The 25,170-nt window shown below is 37.4% G+C and overlaps 1 protein-coding gene across 4 annotated transcripts in view; it reads right to left on the bottom strand.

The window, feature by feature from the left end:
• The window catches only part of VTI1A (vesicle transport through interaction with t-SNAREs 1A), a 266,586-nt gene that overhangs the window by 239,545 nt on the left and 1,871 nt on the right, over window positions 1-25,170 (bottom strand). For all 4 annotated transcript variants that reach the window (XM_021525992.3, XM_021525990.3, XM_077784693.1 and 1 more), the window contains exons 2-3: window positions 20,267-20,325; window positions 15,991-16,101 (exon numbers count right to left, since the gene is read on the bottom strand). In XM_021525992.3, the coding sequence (XP_021381667.1) occupies window positions 15,991-16,101; window positions 20,267-20,325 (170 nt within the window). The remainder of the gene's footprint in view (window positions 1-15,990; window positions 16,102-20,266; window positions 20,326-25,170) is intronic.

Below are 25,170 nucleotides of genomic sequence, written 5' to 3'. Positions count from 1 at the left end.
ACCTAAAGACGCCTACAGCAAATGAAAGAATTTATTGTTTGCATTTCTAATGATACTTTAAAATTTCATTTCAATTTCCCCAATGAGTAACTTACAGGAAATTCACTGCACTTATATCTACTTAAACAAACATTCTGTTAAGCAGGAAATGCACAGCAACACAAAACCTAGGGGAAGAAAAAGAGAGCTGATACTACACTAAGCAGAAAAGCTGCTAAACAAAGCTAAAAATCCAGAATGCTAATTAATGGCAACTTCCAGAAGTGCACTGCAGCTATGGTGCCCACATCTGGAACCTCAAAACTATGATCCCAAATAACAGTTTTGAGATTAAAAGTTTGGTATTTTCTATTTTTTCAGGGGAAAAATGGTCAGTTCTTCTGCTACAAGGCAGCAATTCATAATCTGTACAAAGGAAGTGGATTAAATGAAGCCACCTCTAGATAACTTGGGAAACTAAGTCAATACCAGTTAAACAGCACATGAAAGAGCATTGTCTCACAGCTTCCAGTGATTTCCCCAGGGAAAGATTTGCAATAAAAGCCATACAAAACATGCTTACTGCACAATTGTGAAGTGCTGGATACCACAGGTAGGTAACATGAGGCAAGAATCAAATGTAACAGTTTCATTTACATTAAGTCGCATCAATTTTCTCCAACTGTTTCAGAAAGTCAATGGAACCATCTGACAGAATAGGATTGTTGCAAAGTAAATTATACCTTTCATGTTTTTTGGACAGTCAAATACCAGAGGGTTTTCTGTCAATTATATGGTATCACAGATGTACATCCTAAATCTGTCCATCTATCTAACAACAAGAAAACAATATACATCTGAAAAAGCACATTTCAGAGTTATCTTTAAGTAATACATAATATATAGGTCAGTCTAACTGCAGAAATATTTGCTCAAAAGGTTGGTGCTCATTAATGCAGTAAAAAAGTTTCTACAATACGAAACAGGACTGCACTAATTGGCTGATTGATTTAATACCAAGTTAAAGTAGTTAATTATTCTGGAAAAGAGTTACTTTTAATGCACCTGAAGCCTTCCAAAACTATTAAATTTTATATGCCTGCACTAACCTCCCATTACTTTGACTTTCATTAAGTACCTCTGTAGGCAGTTAGAGAACACCAAATCTTTTGGTACATTTTTGTTTTTATTTTTAACAGAAGCGAGTTGTGACCATGGACATTTTAACTCATTTATAACAAGGGAAAAACTACAAAACCAGTAGCAAAACCCTTTACCACTGCTAAAATTTAGTATACTGTAATTCCTGCCACAACAGCAGCTGTGATTCTAACACTCCAGCATCACAAACCAATTAATGCCCACCTCCCCTTCCAAAATTTTTGCATTTCTGGTTAACTTCTCTATCTGACACATGGAGCACATTCAATGATATATGAGGAAGGGTTGGATTCCCTCTGATGAGATTCACAGATACATCCTCAGGTATTACAGAGAGAATATTCAAACCACTCTGCTGGAATTGTGTGAAACATAATGAGATTATCTACTAACACACTTCCAATCTACCTGTGCACTTTCAGCCGTGATAAATGAAGCCCTGCATGAAGCAGCAGCATGGGAAAGTTCATCTTAGTTGTGAAATTGGTCACCAAAGACAGAACAGAAAGCTTGGCTGACAGAGGACAAAGTTTTTCTTCTTGAAGCTCCTCCCAAATCTAAAATGGGAAATTGAGAGACACAGTTCAGACAGGCTACAGGTTTCTGTAGGAACTCTGCTTGCAGCCATCGGGATCAAGATAGGTGTTCCCATTCTGAATGCAGTGCAAGGTACTTGGTATCTCAATGCATGCTCTAGGTCAGCACTATGAAATCCTAATAAAAATCCTGCACACAAAAGACCCCACACTGCTCACCAAGACTCCAGACCTCCGGCAGAGGTGCCCAGGAAGGGGACAGAAATCACCACTGAAGCTGCTCCCATCAAGAAGTTTTAAAAGTCAGAAAGACCAAAGCCTGTGAAGTCACACGTGCCATGGACACCTGGCAGAGCTGCACAGCCCCCAGTGCCAGCAAGTTCCAGCCAGAATTTCACCAGGGCGCAGCTCAGCAGGGACCACAGATGGGCAGGGCCATGGGGAGCCGAGAGCAGCATCCCTCAGCATCCCCCGAGGAGCAAACAGCCCCAACGTGGAGCCCTGGGCCACTGCTCAGGGCCACCGAGGGCTGGGGGTGTCCCGAGGGCCCCAGCCACTCAGAACTGACCTGAACTTCAGCAGGATTTTATATCAATCACAGCTCGTGGAGAATGTGGAAAAAATGTCAAGCAGAGAATACAGAATGGATTTACATTGTCATAGGGAAGACAAATTTCAAATCAGAAATATCCAGCATATGAAGCAACCCCGATCCAGGTTAAGGCCAAGGACATCTGTCTGCTGGTACAAGAAGCTGCTCTAACATTTTAGAAGAGTTTTACTGGTTACTGCCCTTGAGTCACACAAGCCATGACTCACCAGCAAGTAAGGAATGAACAGATAATATTGCAAAGAGATTCAGAAGGCACTAGGCAAACATAAAAAATAAAAAATTAGAAGAAAAAACACCCTCTCAGCTGCAGTCATTTAAGTAGGAACACCACAGAGAAAAGCTCTTAAGTGCAAATCTTTCTTATTGCAGTGTTACTTTCAGTGGCACATGAAACAGCAATGATAACAGGCTCAAAAAAACTTTGAAAATAAAGTTAAAAGATACATGTAACTTAAAACTAACATCTTTTCCTACACAGAAAGGTTAAATTGTGGGGTTGACATTTGCATTTGTTACGTTGTCAACGTTTCCTGCCTATCAGCCTATGTACAAACAATATCTAAAGATGTCATCTACATATTTATACCAAAGGAGTTTATGAACAAGACCTGTCAGTATATTTTAACACCTTTCCAAAACGTCAGCTTTCATCAGGTATAAACACAACATGTTTAATTTATTAGTTTGGTTTAATATAAAAAGTTGACAATCATATGTCACCATAACTATTGATAAGGTAAATAAGGACTACAAGAAAATGTCAGAAAATTATTAAAATATTTCTCTGCTTCCTGAATCAATTTAGATTTATTGGCTTTTCTCTGTCAATAATTGCATCACATATTTTTCTTCATATGGCTATTTTTGAAGTGATGTGTCCAACAATGAAGTTTACAGACAGACTATATATCCTAGAGAATCTGAATTTCACTTTAACTTTTTGGGCCAGGGGAAAGGACTTCATTAATATTAAAGAAAACCCCAACAATATGAACCCAAACACAGATTTGTTCACCAATATTTAAACATATGCCAAAGATTTATTTTTATAAATCTACTAAGCCTCTTAAAAGGTAAAAATAAGGCAAAAGAAACTTTGAATACAACTCTGAAGCTGAGCAAAGCAATGGATTTATTTCCACTTTCCACAGGAGGTGCTTGATTCAATTCCCTCAAGAAGATTGCTACTGCCAAAGGTCCCCCTTCTTTGTAATGTCAGAACAACCTGATTTCACATCATGCTAGATACTTCCCCCAAAAATGTGACAAGAGGGCAGCACAGCCACACTTGAAGAATTTTATCCCCCTATGACTATACAGCCAAACACCTCACCAGTGAGTCACTCCAGCCACACTGCAGCAGATTGCTCTATGGGGAAAAAAAAGCCTTTACCTGAATGCAAGGATAAACCTCACTGCATAGATTAGTTCAAACACTCCTGCCCAAGCCACACTCAGGCCAAGGAACAGCCAGAGGCACAGAAGTTTAAAGGCAGAGGGTGCCAGAGACAGCTCTTCTTGCTGGAAGAGGCTTTTCTTTCTTCAGCAAGTACAACTCTGCACCTCAGAATTAGACACAGTGAAGAATTTACTATTATACAACAAAGATCATACTAACTTTGATACTATGGACATCATGAACCATGGCATGGCCCAGTCCAGCCTCTTAACTAGTCTGTAAAATATACCTGGCAGGGATAAAAAGTGTTTTCTTAGAATTCACCAGATATACTAAATGTGCCCTCGAAGACCTGATCTGAATTTTCTGTTGCTAGTTTTTGTGGGATTTTAATGATTCATATCACTTCTGCAAGAAAATCAAAAATGTAATGAGTACAGCATGGACCCAGATATGGAATATCAGAAATATAAGCCACTAATCCTTTGCTGCTATCAGAAATTTAGTGCTGAAGACTTTAAAAACAGATTGGATAAAATGGAAAACCAGAGGCTTTATTTTTCTGTTCAAATTACAAGTAGGTGAAAGAACTTACACATGTTCCACCATAAGTGACAGAAAAGACAATTTCCAAAAATGAAATAGTCCAAATTTATTAACAAACATATTTAGTTATGCTTATTAGCCATAGCATTATCCAGGCCCATCCCTGGGAGTGTTCAAAGCCAGACTGGATGGGCTTTGAGCAAACTGCTCTAGTGGAAGATGTCCCTGCCCACAGGGAAAGGGTGTTGGAACTACATGATCTTGAAGGTCCCTTCCAATCTAAGCCATTCTGTGATTCTATGATATTTCAGGCTACAGAAGCACCTGTCCTGGTTTCCTTTGTCTGATACAGGGTACAAGAAAGGGAATGGAAATTTCCACAGGGTCCAAATTTTTCACAAAGGACAGAAGGACCTCAAAAGGAAGTCTTGCTCCAAAAGAATACATTTATCTACACCAGGAGCATGTTGGAGTTCTTCCACTATTTTTTCTTTAGTGTACATGATTTCAGGTTTTATTGCAGAATAGATTTGGCCCAGTTCTTACATCAAACATCTTCCCTTCAACATGGTTCAAAGCTGCCTGAAACACCAGTATATTGTTCAGACCCTCATGCCTGTTCAGTGCATACCTGAAATGGAGTTTCCAGTTCATTTTCCTGAAAAAGCAATTCTATTCAGACTCACAAGCAGTAAATGAGGAAAATTGGGGGATTTTGTCCAAGCAAACACCACCACTGTACAAGAAGCCCCAGATGGGAGAAAAATCCTTAGCTAAGCCATTTTTTGAAGCATACAAATGGCTTGGAAACTGGTCCTACATTATGAGAGAACTCAGTAGTTCTGACCTTAGCAACAGAGTACTTTTTAGGTACAAATTAAAAGTCAAAACTTTTAACATTTGCCCCAGAAAGAGAAACAAAAAAAGGAAAAGGGAAAATTAGGAGAGAAAGGAGCAAATTTTCCTTATGTTCATTCTAAAATACATGCATTTGAAACCAAGCTCTCTACAGGGCCCAAGTGCTGAGCCACCAATCTGCATTGCTGAATGCCAGACATGTAGCTCATGAATGGAAAAAAGGGATTTAATAACACGTTTGAAAGTGACTCCAAGTATGGGTCAGGAGAAAGATGCAGCCCAGGTGCCTTCAACTGAAAAAAAGATCTAACAGGAGGACAACATGACAGAAGGTAAGAAAAAGACAAAAGGAGCACTAAGGGCTTAAAAAGGCTGGGAAAGCAATTCAGGTTAGCAACCCCTAACTTAATCCTGACCTTTCTCTAACTTTTTACCTTGATTTAGTTGACTGAACTAACTTTGTGGGAAGCTTACACACCTGAACCAGAGAAACTGATTTCTCCTGAGGACTGGGCAGCAAGAAGAGGGAATCATGTGGTCACTTGAGGATCTTAATGACATTGAATTATGGAACTAGACAAAGCAGTCAGTACAAATCACATCTTTTCTTTTGACTAAAAAAATCCTAGCACTGTGGTTTAGACCCTGCCTTAGCATTATTAGTTTTACTCACAACCACATTAATCACAGATAAATGCTTCTTGTTTTTTAAGGATGCTAGAAATTTTAACAGAAACACGTAACAAAAACCTGTTGTTTTAAAGATAGCTACTAATGGAACAACATATTATACTGACATTAATCTGTATTTCTTAAATAAAATTAATCACAAGAAACACATTAACAACACAGTCCTTTGCATAGTTCTGTTTAGTTAATACTCATTACAGTACCAAAGAGCTGTAGCCATGAGTGCAAAATCCCCTTGTGCTAGGCACTCCACAAATGGGGATCCCTGTGACAAAATACCTGCAGTTACATGTCCCCCAAAATACCAAACCACCATAATGGAAAGTAACTTTTCAGATTTTGAAATAAGAAAATTTGCTTTGATATTAATGCAGTTATTCTCTCCTAAAATATGAAATAAACACTTTTTTTTCCTGCTTGGTTCCACGACCTAGCAAAAGTTACAGCTCAGTTTAATAATAATAAGGCTCAAACCTTTACTCAGGAATCAGTGAAAAGGAGGTGTTAAATTCATAATGCAGGAGCATTTTCTAACTAAGGCTCAAGCCAAGACCCACCAGACACAATACAAGCCTTTTCTTTGACTTGCCAGAATTCACATTTGAATCTTTAGTGAACAGGTACAAAGCCTGCAATTGCAATTCAGTGTTTTCCACACTGACCAGGAGGGTAAGTTGGCAAACACTACCCTTATTCATTCTAGTCTTAACTTCTCAGAAAATAAAAAAAAACCAAACTAAGGACATGTTGGAAAGTTGTGGGGGTTCCAAAAGCATGCACAAATGCCACTCAATGGGAAACATGCAGAGCCCACACACACACTCCCTGTTTTCTTTCTCTTTATATGCCAGGCACCAAATATTTAGTTAGCAAAACCCTTTTCTCATTACACCCATGTGAAATGGTTAAATGCTACTATAGAAGGAAAAATTATTCTGTTCTACTGCTGATCCCTGAAGCCACCTGCTATATTCCTTTTTACTATCTGTAATCTTTCTATTTCTACTCTAATTTTCATTGATCACCTCTTTTAGGAGTGAAACCTCTGTAGTATTCATTAAATATTGGAAAAGGCCTATTTTCCTCACACTGACACCCTAAAGGCAGTTTATAAAAAGCAAATGAAAAGTAAGGGAGGTGCTGCATTTGATCCACTTATTATAAATGTATACAAGCATTAAATTGTCAGATGTACAACTTTAGATCCTCTAGCCTTTGCAGGGATTTCCTCCCTAAATGAGCAAGAACAGCAAGTTTAAATAGACTTTGTGGCCAAGAATCACTTTTTGTTGAGGTTTGTACAGCAGCTGTTAGGGAACCTGACTGTATTTGGGACAGACTGATAAATGCTTGCAGAGTAAAAATAAAAAGCTACCAAACAAAAGAACAGAGATATTCACACTTTTTCCATATGTTTCACATAGTAAAGAACATTACTAGGAGGAGGCTGAATCACTCTAATACATTTCCAACTCCTTTTTTTTACTTTCTATTCCTTCCTCACTAAGTCTTAAGCCCAAAACAAGATGACATCGCCACTGCCATAAAAGTCCTTTTTTTTTTTACCTCTGATAGCCAGTTTTACAGAATCATAAATTTCCTTCTGAGTTTATTACTAGTATTATGTTAAAAAGAACCAGCTTAGAGCACAAAATGGGAAGGTTTTTTCCCTGAGACAAAAGAGGTGTGGTTTAATTTTTAAATACCATTTTAAAACATTTGCAGCTAGAAAATAATAAAGAAATGTAATATTTTTTTAGTACAAATTAAAGTCTGCTTACAGAAGGGAACAGCACTCTCTCCAACACTGATGACATCTACCTAAATATCTGCTTTGAATTTGGGGTAGAGATGGAAAGAAAAATTTGCCATTTTGTAAGAAAAATGGGCAAGGAAAAAGGTGGACTTACTTGATTAAATGATTTTTCTTAAGAATCCCTGACACTTTTGAATTCATCTAACACATAAGCTTTTCACAAAGGCTGTTCAATCAATTATAGTAGACTTCTTGAGAAAAGAGCCAAAAATGCAATTTAATCATACTGTATTTCTATTGCACTAAATTTCAGTATTCCACTTCTGGAAACCCAAGATCATAAAACAAAACTATGCAAAACATGATACCTGGCAACTCTGATTTCTTGTAAAACACACAGAAGCTAACACATAACATCACTAAAGCAGTGCTGTGGAAAGCATCAGAAGAAAAGAGCAAATACATCCATCACTGTTTCTTCATCTCTCTTATTAATAAATCTAGAATATATTTACATTTACAAGAATCTACACCAAAAAAATTTGTACTATCCCAGTAACATTACCATAAATCTACAGTTTCCTGCTATTCTGTGGCAAAGGTTTTCAGCAGAAACAAGGTAACTAAAATATTATTAGTACTAGCAGAATATAATGAATGCTAGTATTTATAATGTTTGACAACTGTTTGACAACCAGACATGCAATGTATTCAGTTATGGTAAGAGGTTTTTTTAAAACATTCAAATATTTGCTTACAATGCCATGAAAATTTCAACAAGCATTTAATATGTAGTGACCATATAAAATTTTCCCCTTGAATTCTGATTGAAAAAATATCAAGATAAAGAACAAACCTCTTGAAGTTGGGTAGAAACAGTTATTTTTAACAGGGCTTATATTTCAAGTTTCTCTTCATGGAAGCAACAAAACCAAGCTGGCAAAAAAAGCTATTAACCACTCGTTTGCCAACTAATTTTTGACATGGGACAGTTAATCAGTCACAAATAAAAAGTTCACCATTTACCAGATAGCAACTTCACTATAAAGGGAAGCTATTTTTGACCATGGCAATTAGTCTTCTCATGTTTCAAACACTACATTCTATTTTCACATTAATTTTTAAATCTATGTGGCTTTAACTTAAAATAAACTGTACATCAAAAGAATGGAAAATAAACAGCCAGGAACACAATTTGACGAATTGGATTTATTTAGTTTATTTAGCTAAACAGGGTCCATTGGATCTCTTTAATAGGCTGACAGTTGCACTGGGCTGGTTAATAAAACATTCAACACAGTATCTTCAGCCAATATAGAAATGCAAATCCCACCAGAAATATTTTATTCATGAAACAGTAATTTCAGTTACTACCAAAGCAAAAAAAAAAAAAAAAGAAAAAAAAAAAAGAAGGAAAAAAGGAAAAAAGGGGGGAAGCGACACTTGCTTTGCAAACAAACAGCGCCACCCAGCGGCACTCCACGCACAGCACACCGGCACATCGGGAAGGGCTGGGATTCATCCCGCCCGCGTCCGATGGAACCTTCTCTCTATTTTTTATGATTTACCAGTAGCACATGTCTCTTCCTATTCAGTACTGAAATGCAAAATAGCCTCGCTCTAGCTGGCAAAAAAAAAAAAAAAAAAAAAAAAAGCACGTGTCTCTTCCTATTCAGTACTGAAATGCAAAATAGCCTCGCTCTAGCTGGCAAAAAAAAAAAAAAAAAAAACAACAAAAAACAAAAAAAAAAACCAAAACACACACCAAAACAATAACACAAAACATCTTTAAGGAAGTCGAGAGTGCAGTTCCAGCCTGAGAAGCAAACCCGTTCAAATGGTGGTGGTTTTGCTCAGTTTGTCCGATTTCTTTTGTGGTAATCTTTATGTTTCTAGTTCGTGACAGAAACAAAATCAAACTTCTGCTTAAATGAGTGCAGGTAAGCAACACAGTGAAGTGAGCATGAGGTACACTCTGTTTTCCTCATTCATCATGACTACATCATGTTCAACTCCAGGGCCTTGGTTACTGCTGCTACCAAAAGCAGGACAGCAACAGCTGCTTCTTTCAGCACAACAGGTATGGGAGTAGCACTTGCACAGAATAAGAAATCACTGAGGGAGTGGGAAACAAACTTTCCTCCTTCTGCCCCCCAGCATTCACCTTTTCTCTATGAAGTCACTTTACTCATCAGCTGGTTAGGAGAAATTTTGAGTGAACATGGCTTCTTCCACTCTCTTTTAGAATGAACAGTAAACATACTTAATTCTATTTTCAGAAGTAGAAGTTTTAACATAAGAACATGGTAAACAGAGAAATTGCAGTTCTCTGCTTGGGAAAGGGCTGAAATCTGAACATGTCTACAAACTATCAGCTGGTCTGCCACAGATCACCTCCCAGCTTAATCTAGTACAGAAACACTTTGTGTGTGAAGGGAGAAAGGAAAAAAGCATGAATGCTTACAGTGCTCCGTGTGAGTCATACATCTCCATTCACAGCCCCCAGCCACACACAAGAGTTATCAGACTCACCAAATCACTTCCTGAAAACACCTTTATTTGTAATCAGTCAGCCAAGTCTAAGCTACACAAACAGGTTTTTCTTAAAATCATGTGCATCACCTCTACCACAACTTGCTGAAGGACCAACAAAGAGACACCACAAAAGTCACCAGTCTCAGCCCTACATGTTAACAGATGGACAGACACAGAATTTCCTGCGAGGGTCAAGGGGGAGTTGGTTAAGAGAACAATCTAGTTAAGGCATTAGCTTTACTGATATTAGAAATTTGCTACTTGGTTGCCCTCACCCAGCATATTATCTCTTCACACACCGAGCTATGAGATACATAACACATTTATTGGTCAAACACAGATGATTCTTTGTAAGCAATACCTACAGAATTACAGACCCCAGGAGGTAAGGTGTATTTCACTGGTCTGGCCTCTCAGGAATCCCAGCTAAGATGATCATAACCCTTTAGATTGATTACAAATTAAGCATGTTAACTCCCATCTATCACACTTTCCTCCACAGAAAAGCATCTCATCACTAGTAAATGCCATTATGAAATAAATTTACTTCCATCTGCACACTTCCACACAAAACAATAAAAAGAAATTTAAGACATAAATAACTTAGGGCAAATTTTCTACAGGGGTTCTAAGTTATACCACTTCCTAGTACTTCATTAGTTTAGGCCTTCAATGTTACCAAACAGAAAAAAAAAAATTCTGTATCACTTTTTCCCAGTTTAAAAAAAAACCAGGATTATAAATCAAGTAATTTCAAAAGGTCAAATGCCTCCATCTTTTTCCACCACAAACCCACCAGGGTGGGGACTCAAGTGAAAACAAGCTGAAGACAACATGGAGTTAGGCTCTATAGAAAAGAGGCCAGCCTAACATTCAGCCACAGTCAGGCAGACAAATATCATATCAGAAGTTATTAGAAAAGTAACAGAGGAAAACAAACTACTTCTGTAAGGAACAGTTTGAGTAGAATGTAGAGGAGTGATTACTTATCTCAAGAAGGTGACAGTATCTATAGAAATGGCAGTAAACGAACTTTTGTTCACAATATTCTTTTTCGAAACTAGATTGTCAAAGTATATGGCCAGATAATTCAAATTCTTTCTTCTGAAACTTGGTTCAATCTTGTATGCATTAGAACAAATCCTCCGCAAGCCCATTCAAAACAGCTGTACTATTCACAGAGTGACAACTAATCTGATTTCAGAACTTCTTAATGTGTCAACAGATCAGGTTTCACTAAAAGCACCTGCACCTGCCCAGGCAAGGTTCTTGTGCACACATGATGTTTTGGCACGACAGAGTCCCTGCTTTCAAGAGCACTGTTAGGATACAACAATTAAGATATACACAGAGCAGCCCCACACATTCCTCACAGTTTTGTAAGTACAGAACATTATCGCACTATTTGCTTTATGAATCAAAATAACCCAACAGCAACTGTTGAGTCTCTAAGTTTTAGCTCAAACTGGAGATCTAGGCAAGACTGGCCATAAAGATACAGCCAGCAACTTGCCATTTGATAAATGGTTTCATGTGCTTACAGCCATATTTGTCTACGTAGGTGACTGAACCTGAAATGGGGGAAGTGGTATTTGAAAAAAACAGCCAGAACATAACAGACACAGCTGTATGAGTTGTTCAGGTGAGCTTCTGGACTCAGGTGGTATTTGAGAGTCATACAGGAGAGCTAACTTTATCCAATGAAATTCCATTGGTTATCTCCTTAAATGTTTCGCAAGCTTAGCAGCTGAAGTTTTAACAGTAATCTGAAAAAGAACCTGCAGGAGGTATAAATTGTAAATACACACCTCAGTAATGACTGAAGCAATTGTTAAATGCCAAGAATGTTTAAATGTTTGCTCAAGTTTTGACAATGTATCTATGTATCTGCAAATTGCCCCACTCCCTTTTTTTTTCGTTTTAAAGGTTATTCTGAAAGTCAGAATTACCAAAAATCAGTATCAATTCTGAGGATTTAAAAGGAATGAGCACTGTCTCCTGAACTGACAACAAATGCTACCTGCAAGATTTACCTCTGTGCTGCCAACAGAATAGGAAGAGTTCCTGTGTAACCTCCTTTATTTGATGGATATTTCTTCTTTCTCAATATGCTCATCTCATTTTTAACAGATTGTGCAATATTCACTTTTGTAACACTAATATTACTGTATAATGTGGTCTTACAAGATTTTTATATTTCCTCATCTATTTGAATGCCTTATGTATTGGCAGTAAGCTTTTCAGGAAAATAAATGCCTGCCTTTGGTTTTTTCTATTTTATGGTGCCCTAACATTGAGCCAGTACATGGAACCCTGGGGATGGATACAAATACTAGGAAATAACCATATATGTGCTAGGTTTATAGAGTCACATTTTCACATGGATTGGGATAGATTTAGCTCAAAGTAATGCCTATAAAATCTGGAAGCCTTTTACCACTATTTAAAGGTAACTGGCTACTTTTAGGTAGCAGTTAACACGAAATGCTTTATTCCTATGAATAAATAATACTTACAGTCCATATACTTAAAATACTTTTTTTTTTTTCTGTCAGAACTTACACCAAGCAGGCATCATAGACATTCTACATCTGAAACAACTAGAAAAAAATATTTACAAGCCTAAACCTGTCACAGCACATGCTGTAGTCAAGAGGGCCATGACACACATGGTATAGCCATGCGGTATCAGAAGACTTCAACCATACACCTTACTACTTCAGAAGGCTTCAGGCATCTGCCCATACAGAGTAACACCACATCACTTCAGGAGTCTGCAGGGATCCACCCTTCTGGTTCTTCAGCCCAGCCTTTTGTCCCCTCATGCTGATGCAGTGCCCCTGTGTGCCCTCTGTCCCTTTGGTGGGTGCTCAGTGCCCCTGGGCACTCCATGGCTCACTGCTGCCAGTGCTGCTCACAGCTGTGCCCATGGGGATGGGCTCACCCAGCCCCATCCCAATCACCACAAACTCTGCGCCCACATGAACCTCACAATGGTGCACTGGTGGGTGCAGGAAAAAGACTTCTTATAGAAAGATTGTTTTAAGCTTCAGGAACTCTTTGGCAGGTGGTCCCAAGCTGTGGAGCAGCCTGGAGAGCACAAGGCTGTGATGTGCAACTCCACCTAGGGCCACAAGATAGAGCCACCAGTGCGTTCATGGACCCTGCAGTCCTTCCCTGGCCTAACGGGGACAACCTCCCTGCAGAACTGAAGGGCCTGGGATGTGCTACTGAAAGCGAGATAATAAAACCAAGATTTACATCTGCAAGTGAAAAAAGACAGCATAAGGCTTATCAACAGTTTCATTCTATTTCAGTACGTTTATCACAAGCCTGAAAGTTGGCTTTCTGAGATGTGTGCAGCTTCTCTGCTTGCCCTGTTCTGGTATTTCTCCCCAGGAAAGACTGCAGAGCACTGAGGTGAGCATCAGAAACCACTCCTGCCTAAAGCTGAGGTGCAGTGCTCGCTCTGCTCGTTTTCCCCATCAGTATTCACAGTGCTGTGTTTCCTGAGTACTTCAAAACACAAAATTGTGCTGATCTTTTTTTCATTCCTCTTCAAGAGAGAGGGCTAAGACAGGGCAAGGTGTTTTTTTCTGCTTGGATATTATTTACTGCAATTAGTGTGTTACCAACTATGCATGTGCAATCCAGTGCATGGGGTATATGCCTTTGCCTTCACACACCCCTGGACTGCAGAGCACTGACACCTAACTGGAGGTCTCAAACCAACAAGGATTAGCAATGAGAGGAAATAAACCTCCTATTTGCAATTTTTCCTATTTATTTATATATATATATTTAACAAAGATATGAAAAGCCATGTTTGGAGTAACTCCTCTAAGTACAGCTCAACAGAGCTTAAATCTGTATTTTTCAGAATATGCTTCAACATAGTATGGGGAAAAAACCTCTACATATTCACCAAGATGCCACAGAACCTAATTAATAATATTACAGTGATGGCATTTTGTCATTATTACACACACTCCTCAAGACAAAATAAACTCACCAGTTACATATTAAATGTCAAAAATAAACTTTAATGTTGTACATCCTGCCAGTAAAGAATGGACAAGTGAACAGTCCACAAACCTCATGTTTCCTTCTCCTAGCTTTAAACACGTTGCTATGCTGCTGTTTTCCATAACTGTTTGGGTAAGGGCAAATTTTCAGATGCTATACAGCATTCAAATAATCACAAGGTCAATTCTCGTGCTATCAATGAATATAAAATATAACTACTAATGCTGGTTCTACATTCACTTTACATTCGAAATACAGAATTTAATGAAAAAGACTGTGCACTGAGGTATGTAGTTTTTGCCATTAATTTTGTTCTGTAGCTTCCAACAAGTTGCTATTTCCCTGGATAATAATCCAAAAAGAGTCTTAAATTCTTATGAACAAAATTAGAAAAATATTAGTGTTTAGAACCTAGAACTATGTAAGGCATTTAGTTGTAATACCACTATTTGCTATATAAGATATTTTTTTCAAGCACAGTTGTTTTTTTCCAGCACTTTGCTCCATCCTTCACATCATTTTCTTTCCTTGATCTTCTGCTGAAGATCCTTGGGTTTGAGCTGTTGTTTCTATCCATTATTACAACCTCTTCCTTCCTCTTTCTCGTGTTGTTTTGCTTCTTCACTTTGAGCACAAACTTATGTTCTTGTGATCATGTAACTCCCAGCGCTATGATGAACTTCCTCACACTCATTTCTCCTCTTCCATACAGTCTTCAGTTCTGAACTCTCTCATTCTCACTTGCCTGGGAATATGAAAGTAGGAATTCCACCATCTACCTACATATAGAAATAGGCCAGGAACAAATATATGCTGCCAGCAAATTCTCACACATCTGAGAAGATAAACAGCATTCACAACTGGTCCAGAAATTGCTCTCTCTGGGAAGTCACTGTTTGGCCACACACAATTCCTACAGGGGAACAGATGAGATTGCCTCAAAATTTTGATGGAAGTATTTTTATTCTAACGTTCTTCAAACTTTACAAACTGCAACCATCTTTTCATACATTTTTGTGCAACTGCTCGGCTTGGCAGAAGCACAGAGGAGCGACAGTCAGCTGGATTTCTTGGCTGCAGGTATAAACACTGACTTCCCTCCCCTGAAGGATTAAACAGTTGCCAGCAACTTGAGGAAATTCACAGTTCTCCAGTGAATGGAAAATACTGCCACTAGTTATTTCTTTCTCCCTACCCTGGAGGAACTGAGCTGCTGCCAATTAACATAGCATTTTCCTACACTTGCAATCCCTTTGAACTTTTTCATGATTTTACAGGAAACAGTTTTGTCTCTATGCAAATCTATTCAGTGCAAATCCCAGTCACAAAGAAAAGGACTGATAACTGTAGCAGAAGCCCTGAGACAAGGGACTCTTGTTACTCTGCAACCATTAGTCAAAAAATGTAGTATTTATAACCAATTTGTACAAAAGCCAAGAAGAATCTAAGTGCAATGGAAAAGAAAACACAGTGACTAACAAATGAAGTGCAGAGATAAACTACATTCAAAAATTGCATGGATTGGAGATTATACGGCTTTCATGTTACTGTCCACATTACTATAAGCTGTCATTCCTTGAGAAATAGAATTAAAAGCTGACTGTTTTACATACAACATGAACACTCACAGTATCTAATGACAGAGCAACAACAGAGTTCCAGGGCAAAGGCATAGGAGACTAGCAACTGGAATCTGGTATGGGACTGATGCTAAAAGAAAAGCTTCTCTTCCTCAGTTTGGTTTTCATCTGTCCCCATAGAAAGCAAGACACATGCAGAACTTATCTTTCACACTAGTCAAAAATGTCCTTTCATTTGCTTGAATAACTGCATTATTTTATTTTAAAAAATCTTAGAGATGCCATCTTTATGTATTAAGTTAAAAACTCACGAAATCAGCTTCAAGTTTTCCCATTTCTTGTTTGTAGCTTCTCATTCGACTGCTGTACATCCCTCGGCTTTGAGGTGGGATCTCTCGAACTTCAAGTTCCATCTGCTCAAGCTGACAAGCAAAAACAAAGAGGAGGTATATAAATCAAAACGTTAATTAAAGCAAGAACAAATTTACCTAAGTTCAAGTAATATACCTAAGTTCAAGAAATATTCCTTCTTTATAAGGAAGAATGTTGCTTATTCTGCAATATAATATAAATTTATCAAAATTTTTGCACAATCTTAAGTCAAGAAACAAATTACAACATTAGTATTATTAACACTCAGAAGGAATGATTCAAGCCGAACATTTCTGGCTTTCAATTCCAACTGTAATGACTATTACATCTTATTACAAAAAAAAAAATAGTAAAACTGAGAATAATTCCTGCAAATGAGCATAGTTTAAAAGAAAGCCTACCTTCACCTAGCTGTGCAGTTTTGGAAACCTTGGCTGAAAAAGCTATTTTACTTATTTATATATATGTAATGCTTTATTTACCACCAGTCTGTGTGATTAATAGAGTAATTCTTATGTTTAATAAACAAATTCTTTTTTCTTTAAATATTGCTATCTCAGCAGAACTACATAACCTGAATTGGCTACCTAAATCTACATTCCAAACCTATATGTAGTTATATTAAATAGCTGAATTTCAGGGTTCAACGACAATGCTATTCAAGAACTTGTATACAGTCAAATGGATTAAAAAATTAGAGACATATTCTATCCTTCAAAAGCTTTTTTTATTTATTCTTGCCATGTAGAATTCTAAGGGGCCTGAAATACAAGAATATGGCACAGGGGTGCAGCAAATCAAAAGTCATAAATGAGGGCTGCTAATTACCTGCCTACTGGGTCTTGTAGCCTGCTCTATATGGTGCTGTCTGTTCAGGAATTCTATTTTGAAGAATCCCACACCTGCCTTTTAAAATCTTTCCAATTTACTTAAAAAGGATAAAAGAATACCTCTCCTTGGTTGCTGTAGGCACCTGAAACAATATTTACTCACCTCCTACTGATCTTAGTTGAACAATATGGCATAGGAGCAGAAATGCTTTTCAATTAGGGTCCCAGGCTACTGGTTGCAGATCTTCACAAGGGACTGCTAGAATTTATTCCTATGTAATCACTTGCTTACACTTTGAAATTTCATCCTCATATCATAAGAAAAGCATCTGAATTTAATCAATGGAATTGCTAGATACTCAAAAGTCATTTTGCCTGATGTAGTCTGATTATACAAAATTATATTCAATAATAAACTATAAAGCAGACTTTAATTAAATAGTCACTAATGAATTGAAACACACAAAGCAATTTCTAATTCTACCCAGTTCTTTAGCTCAGACTTAACTTTACAAAGAAGTATTATAAATTAAACCAATAGCTGGAATTAATAGCTTATTTGTTATCAATTTCATCTTAATATATTTGATCTCAAATGTTCTATAAACTTTTCCCTCATATATATGTGGTTGGGAAATTTTAATGAAGTCTCAATTCTTGTCTGTTATATAAAAACAAAAACATGTATCAGTAAATTCAGAATTTGCACCAACAACCAGTCTGTGATCCAGGAAATATAAAATGTTCATTCTAAAGAGTCAATATCAGAGAGTGTAAGGTCCAAGGAACAATGATGAAGCATATTTACATTGACCAATATTTACCAATGTTTTTTCATCATGAGATGAACTGGGTGCATTTTGTGGCTGGGCTGAGAAATTTCCTTGAGAATCCATGCAGAACATAGTGATCCAAGCAAGAGTGAACCTAAATGCAACTTAATTTCATGCATCTCCATTTTCACAACTCATATTATTGGTCATAAAATCACATTTTTCATAAGCAAACAAAAGCAGAGCAGACCTTCTTATTTCCATTTAAAAATACAACAAAGTAGTGTGGCTGATGATGTCCACTCCAAAATAAGTCTCCCCCTCCCACAGAAACTTCTCCAAATGAATCAGCTGCTAGCATTTTAAGAAATGTGACAGCTTCACTATTTTATTCTGATTCTAAAGCCCTGGAACTCAAATGGAGATCCAAACTAAAAAACACAAGACAAGAATAATCCAGAATTTATAACACAACAATTTTTTGATGCGTTCTTCATCAAAGATAAAGGCAAATAACAGAGAGAGAGTTTTGTCCTCTTAAAAGTAGAATTTCACTCAAAAATTCACAATTCTTCTGCCACATGCTAGATGTTATACTCAAATAAGGTTAGCTCAACAGTCACCTTTCTTAAAAACCTGGTAAAAAACAATTAGATACTCCACACTGGACATAGAACAACAGGATTTCTCTCCAGAGACTTCTTACTCCACAGCTCTGGCTTGAAAAGGCAGCCTGAGAGTCTGAAAGTTTTCATGTCAGTTCTGCACATACATCAAATCAATTACACCAGTGATTTCACCTAAACAAAGCAGACAGTGTTTTAAAACCATCACTGGTTAGTGAACACAAATAAATTATCTCTATAATAATATTTATAATACATGAGAGTGTTATTTCCTAGCCAAGCAGGAAATAAAAAAAATCAGCTAATCCCAGCTTTGACAACGCAAGACAATGAAGCAAACCAATGTATGAAAACTATCAGCAGCAAGGAATAATTATGTTTATTTTGATTTTCTACTGTAGCCTCTAGTTTAAAATAGGATCCTCTTAATCAGTTTCGTTATTAGCAGGTTTGTTCAAATTGATTTCTAAACCCAAGCCTTGACTTTAATCACAAACATGTTGGATAATTGCTTAAAGCCAATAATTGAATCTAAAGATCTAAAACAAAAGTGTGAAAGAAAAGCCAGTACATTAAATGAAGATTGTCATAAGCATAAAAATATGAATTCTGGATTTATTTTTTAATTTTGTAATAAATACAATTGTAGATGATCTTTTCCTGATGTAAGGAGAGAGGTAAGAAGCCATTAACTCAATGTCTGCTCCTTCCAATCCACTTGGAGTAGAAAACCAAATTTGAATGACCACCCACACTGGAGCTTCTCTGTACTGCTCTGTCTTTTCCCATGTCAACTTGTAGTGAAAATGAGCTGAAAAACATTTCTAGATTCCTACTTTTTGCAGCTGTTTGAATATAAAAGTGCCCCAAAGGGCTTAATGTATCTTCAGAACATCCTCAGGAGATGAGACAGTAATTTTACCATGTTTCTTACTGGAAAAACCAAACCAGAGAGGTTAGGTGCCTTATCATCCTCACAGGGCAAAACTGCAGGAAGTCATCCCAAGGTCCAGCTTTACTGGATGCTATTTCAATGCTCTGGTCGACAAGACTTAAACCAAAAGCACCGTGTATGCCTACAAACAGTCAAGAGACTTTTTTATTCCTATGACACTTGAAAAAATTAATTTTATTGTTTAGTTAGCAGCCAAATAATTGATTCCAGTTTTTTCCATTACAAGAAATTCTAGAGTAGAAAAGCTAATTTATTTCCCTATCGTAACATTCAGGTCACATTTCTGACATTAGATACACCAAACCCATTTGCAAGCAATAAACAAAAGCAACTTCAGCTAAGGAACTAATGGCCATGTGGGAAAAAGACAATCTCAGCTGTCACCAACACCTCTGCTCAGTTACTCCATATCTACAAAACTTTACTTTTATCCTACTCCCAGATGGAATACATGACAGGCTGTAATGGGAGCAAAATAAATAAAAGAAGAGTCACAGTTGCTTAACACATGTTGCTTGTCACATACTGGGGTTTTTTTTGTCAGTGTGAACCACAAACTAATGCTTGGTTAACAGCTACACTCTTCTTGGATCTGTGACCCACACTGCCATGGTCCCTTTGTCCTCACCTTTTTGTCTAACTTGCTAAAATGGAAAAAAGATCTACTGCTCCACAAGACATTCTAATAGATGAAATTAAGTAGGTGCTTGCGTCTTACAAGCCAAAAACAAAGTCATGGTGTGTAAATATTTAATTCCTTTCCCAAAGACCTAATCCACAACTCTAAGTCTGTAACTATTTATTGACTTATAGCAGTAGTGCAAACCTTGCATCACTTAACACAGGATCAAAAAAGATACACTATTCTTGTATTACATATCCTCAAATAAGAACTATTTCAAGACTATTATTTCACTTTGTAATATATCATTGTTAAGTATTTTTAGAGCATGGGTGTTAAATGTTACTATCAATGATCCTATTATTTTTGTTAGGAATTTGCAGTTAACATATAAAAAGCCAGAACATACCAGTTCCCTTGCTTCTTCAAGCTGTTTCTCAACATTTGCAACCATCTGCTTCTTCTCATCTGAAACACAATTTTGAAAATACCAATATAATTGTGTTCTTACCATGAAAGAAAAATATACCATTTCAAAAGATTGTATATATCAGCTAAAACAGACTTGAGATTTATTCTGTGTGACATTCTCACACGTGGTGATACACACATTAGTAATTAAAAAAGACTGGAGAATCCTTGAAGTTCTTCTGCTCTGTTAATGTAGCATTTTCTAGTTAGGAAAGTACTTACAGCTGTAGGAATTATGCCTCAGCTGACACTTGCTGGTGTGTACAAATGCATGAGAAGGTACATAGATACACTAAGTGGAAAAATTTTTTAAGAACAAAGGCTTAACAGATTCATTTGCAAAATATGAGATGCACAAAACCAAACATCCCAATTAAAATTAATTCCAGGTCTGAAGAAAAATGATGTTTCTATTCCCCTACTCCTATTCTGGGTCTAGAATTGTTTCTATCTGCTTCAATGGATATAAAATGAAATGCCACAGGAACTACAAGAAAACCAGTCTTCTACTAACAGTAAAATGGAAATTAGTACTAAAATATATATTTTTTAAATTGAAATAAGATTTAAGCTATACATAGCAATCAACATCTGCTAGGTTCCCCAGCTACAGAGACTGGCTTTTATCCTGCCTCCAACCATCCATTCACAGGCAGAGAATCCAGTCTGAACTGAGAACTGAGATTGTGTCACATCATCACAAACATTCTGAGTGCTTCACAACTTGGTTTGTTACAGTATATTCAGATACTGGATAATAAAATGTCCCACACTGCTTTATTACTGTGGGTATTCAAGGGTTTCCATCCTACCATCATCTTCCAGCCTTCAGACTCTAAATTCACCCATTGTGTCAGTGAAGTTAACAACAGAACTCTGAACAAACAAATTATTTGTTTGAAACCAGGAGTGTCATGAGACATCTGTACTGGTGGTTTGCCTGATGAGAAGTGTCTCCAGTCACAGCTCCCCAGAGGTCACGATGGATAAGTCTACATTGGCACAAGACTTCATAATGTATCTCTAAACTTCAGAGCTTTGTTTTTAAGTCTGAATCCCCTTGCCTCTCTTCCACATGATCCCTTTGTATCCTGACACATTAAAGACCAAAAGGGAGAATCTGATGATCCCCTTCCATCCTCTGCATTCCACAAGCCACTGAATTTCATGAGAGTACTGCCTTAATAAAGGAACATAAATCAGTTTCTCACAGGCTGAAATGCCTATCCATTTATCTTCTCATTTACCTCAAATACTCTAGTGTCTCATTCAAGGACACAGGAACATCACAATCTGTCCTTCCTCAGTTACACATACTGGAGTTCTCCCTGCACAGAGGATCAGCCTTGGGAACATCTTTCCTGCAAATCTGGAATTCACACTGCCACATCTGGTGGCACACTACCACAGCAGAAGATGCAGGAAATATTTTCTGTGTAGCACTTTTAGTTATCTACAGACAATGTCTTCCTTTAATTCCCCATCAGGTTCTCATTATAGCACCCAGGCCAGAAAGTTCAGCACTTTATCTTCCTAAAATAAAAAAACCAAAAGAAATCTGCCCCTTCCCCTCCCAATAAATTTCTCTTCTCATATCCCAAACATCTACATTCTTTCCTTCATTTGGAAGGCAGCTACATGACAATGGACAAAAATAAAAACAATAGAAAGTATGAAATACACAGCACCATTTTATTGAATCTGAAATAAAACTTTAAAACATAGCAGCAGAAAATAAATGTACTATAGCGTTTTTGGTACTTTCTTGAGTTGTACTGGATCACAATTTTCATACACATTTAGTAACATGAAATTTAGGGATATAAAAAAAATCTCCTTGTACTTGTGATTATAAGAACTACTCAGCACTCCAGTGGCCAGTAAATCTTACTGACCCACAGAGAAATTTAGCTGCAGACCTTTTGTAGGGAAAACTCATTAGTACAGAAGAAGGTCTAGCTAAAACTCTTCCCATAAGATTAGGAGAGGGTATTCAAATGATCTCCAATAGTTTAATAATTAAATTTTAATCCAACTCCAGATTTTAACACTGGCCCAGGTACATAATCACCCAGATGGTGCCCAGGAAAACTGCCTTTGTTTTTCCTTCAAATATATGTGAGCAGGCACATGGCACCATCCCAGCACTGCAGCTCTGGAGCAGGATCTTCAGAGACTTCCAGGAGAGCAGTTAAACTTGTTTCAACTGCTGATCCTCTAGGGCACACAATACTATGCAACCATGGTTTCCAAAGCATTTCTTTTCAGTTTTACTTTCACTTCAGTGGTTAAGCAAAGGAAACAACTTATTTCACAGCCAGAATCCCCATAGGAAGGGGGGCACAATGCTCACGTACTTGCTCAGAGACTAAAAGTGACATCCAAGGGAGTTCCTCTGGGTAAGAGAAGTTTGCCACTAATCAAGTAGATCAGGACAAACAAGTTATAGTCCAATTAAAGATGCTCATATGTTACTAACTATTAGTCCACTGTGATTTAGCAGTTTTCAATCTGCCTACTCAATCATTTCCCTAAATACACTTCCACAGGAAATGAAGAAAAAGGTGTCTTATAACTTTTTTTTTTGATTGAGAACTCAAATATCCTTTAGAGAAAATAAAAAACAATGCTCTATCAAATATATCTAAACGTAATCTTTTCCTTACATTGCTAGACAGAATGCCCCAAACAAAATATGCCACCAGTTTGTATAATTTAAGTGGTAAAATTGACAAACTATGGATAATACTGGAAACAAAAGGGGGTTTTCCCATGTGTAGGATTGCAAAGAAATCTGTTCTGTTTGTACACAAAGTTGTATCACTTTCTTAATAGAAACAAGCTTTCACTACATTTTCCCCAGTTTTTTCAGCTTTGCCCTGGCATTAGACACTTTGTTTCCTAAAATACAGCAGTTACAAAAAGGTGGGAATCTGTCTACAAGGTTGGAAAGATAACACAGCACTGATTTGATCTCAAAGTCAATGAAGAGATTAAAAAAACCTGGATCAAGACTGAGTAGTCCCACTGCTCTGGAATTGCTTCTTTTCATTAGTACATGCTGAGGAGGAGACTGAGCACCAAAGAGCTTCAGTTGACAGATCACTTGTAGATGTTGCTGCGCTCGCTCAGGTGGTTACGTGCTCACCACTGCCAGAAGTCACTGTCCAACAGCAGAGACAAATGGAACAATACATACATTTCTCTCTTTGGGTTATAAAACTGGGTTCACGAGGCATAGCACACTGAGCCAGATCTGATACTGAGACAGTAAACTCCAGTGCAGGAGTACAACAGAAAAAGGTGGGGCTTTCTTCAGCTAAACCTGTTAACAACTGAAATGCAGCACTTTGCCCAGCAGAAAATGCAGGTACCAAGTATCAGAAGAATGAGGCTACTGTGCTGGGAATAGACTAAGTATCACCATTTGTGCTGATAAAACTCTCTTTCATATCAAGCAATCAAAATTTATATGAATTTTTGGTCAAATCATAAGACATATGTTTCTCTGAAACACCAAGGAGCATTAATAAAACACATTAGTCAATGATCTTCATTCTTCAAAGACCTGCAGCAGCATCACAGAAAATCTATTTAAAAAGCATTTCACTATTTATAAATTTCTTTAATCCCCCAGGTGACATCTGCCTCAACAACAGAAGACATTTCTTCCCAAGATGTTCTATTGTCCCTGCTGCTTATTGTTTCTGTGATACAGACAGCTTTTGTTACATTTCTTGCTGAACTACTTATGCATTTGTGACAACAGGATTGTCTGCTGAGCCATCATCTTCCTAGAACACAGGACAGCATCACGGAATGCAGGAATGTTGCAAAACCAATTAAGCAGCATTTCTCCATTACAGCAGGTCCATCTTGGGCAGCAGAGGAAATAACCAGTCACTAGACTTCAGGAGGTCTCTCTTTATTATGCAGAGTGGCACAAGTCCTTACACCTTTCATCCTGCTTCTTCCAGCGGGGAGGAAGAAGGCCATCAGCAATCTCTCTCAAATCACTGCTGCTGAAAACTGTCACCTCACGTTCCCCTCCCACCTCATAATCCTCTTTTTAAGGCTCTCCCAGTCACCGCCACAAGAACTAACTGGAACTTCTGGTGATGAAGAAGCAAATTCCTATTAAGAAACAAGGGAAAAATGTGTGTTTAAAATATTTCTGATAAAGTGTTCAGCATAATCAGAGATTTCTTTTTCCAAGTGGTCAAATGCCTCTGTTAGCTAAGGCTGCAGTTTGTTTTGAAGTAATGGAATTTTTTTTTTTCCCTGATGAAAGACAGAATAGCCCTGAAACAATACCTAAGCCATTAGTGTTCAGTGCAAGAAGCAGCTATAAGGCATGTCAGTTCAAACCAGGTATAACTAACCACAAATAAACCATGGGGGAAAAAAAATTAACTTTGTCTTATCTTGACCTCATTTAGCCCAGTACTACATTCCTGGTCCTGCAAGGAACATGCGTTCTGTCTCCTCCAAGAGGATAGCAAATTCTATTAAAAAAGCAACTTTCTAATGGTCTCATAAAAGAGTGATGATTTCAAAGCCTGCTGCTTCTAGGCTATGTCACTGTTGAAGCCAATACTCTTTAAACATCTTTTATTTAAGCTCCAAAATCTCCCTAAGTGAATAAGGAAGACTGATTCAAGGAGAGGATTATGGAAATCCACTACTATTATGCAGAATATTCTTCCTGCTATTGAACAGACTCTGATGACTTCCAAAATCTATACAATAAGGAACTCAAATCTCTATTCTTTACAATTAGGGAATTAAATCGCTCTTTTCCTAAAAATCATTCTAGCACTATTGATTTTCAGAGGATGAGCC

Source organism: Lonchura striata, chromosome 7, assembly GCF_046129695.1.
Source record: "Lonchura striata isolate bLonStr1 chromosome 7, bLonStr1.mat, whole genome shotgun sequence".
NCBI lineage: Eukaryota > Metazoa > Chordata > Aves > Passeriformes > Estrildidae > Lonchura > Lonchura striata.
The sequence above is the reverse complement of the archived record's forward strand: the minus strand, read 5'-3'. Positions and strand labels throughout refer to the sequence as shown.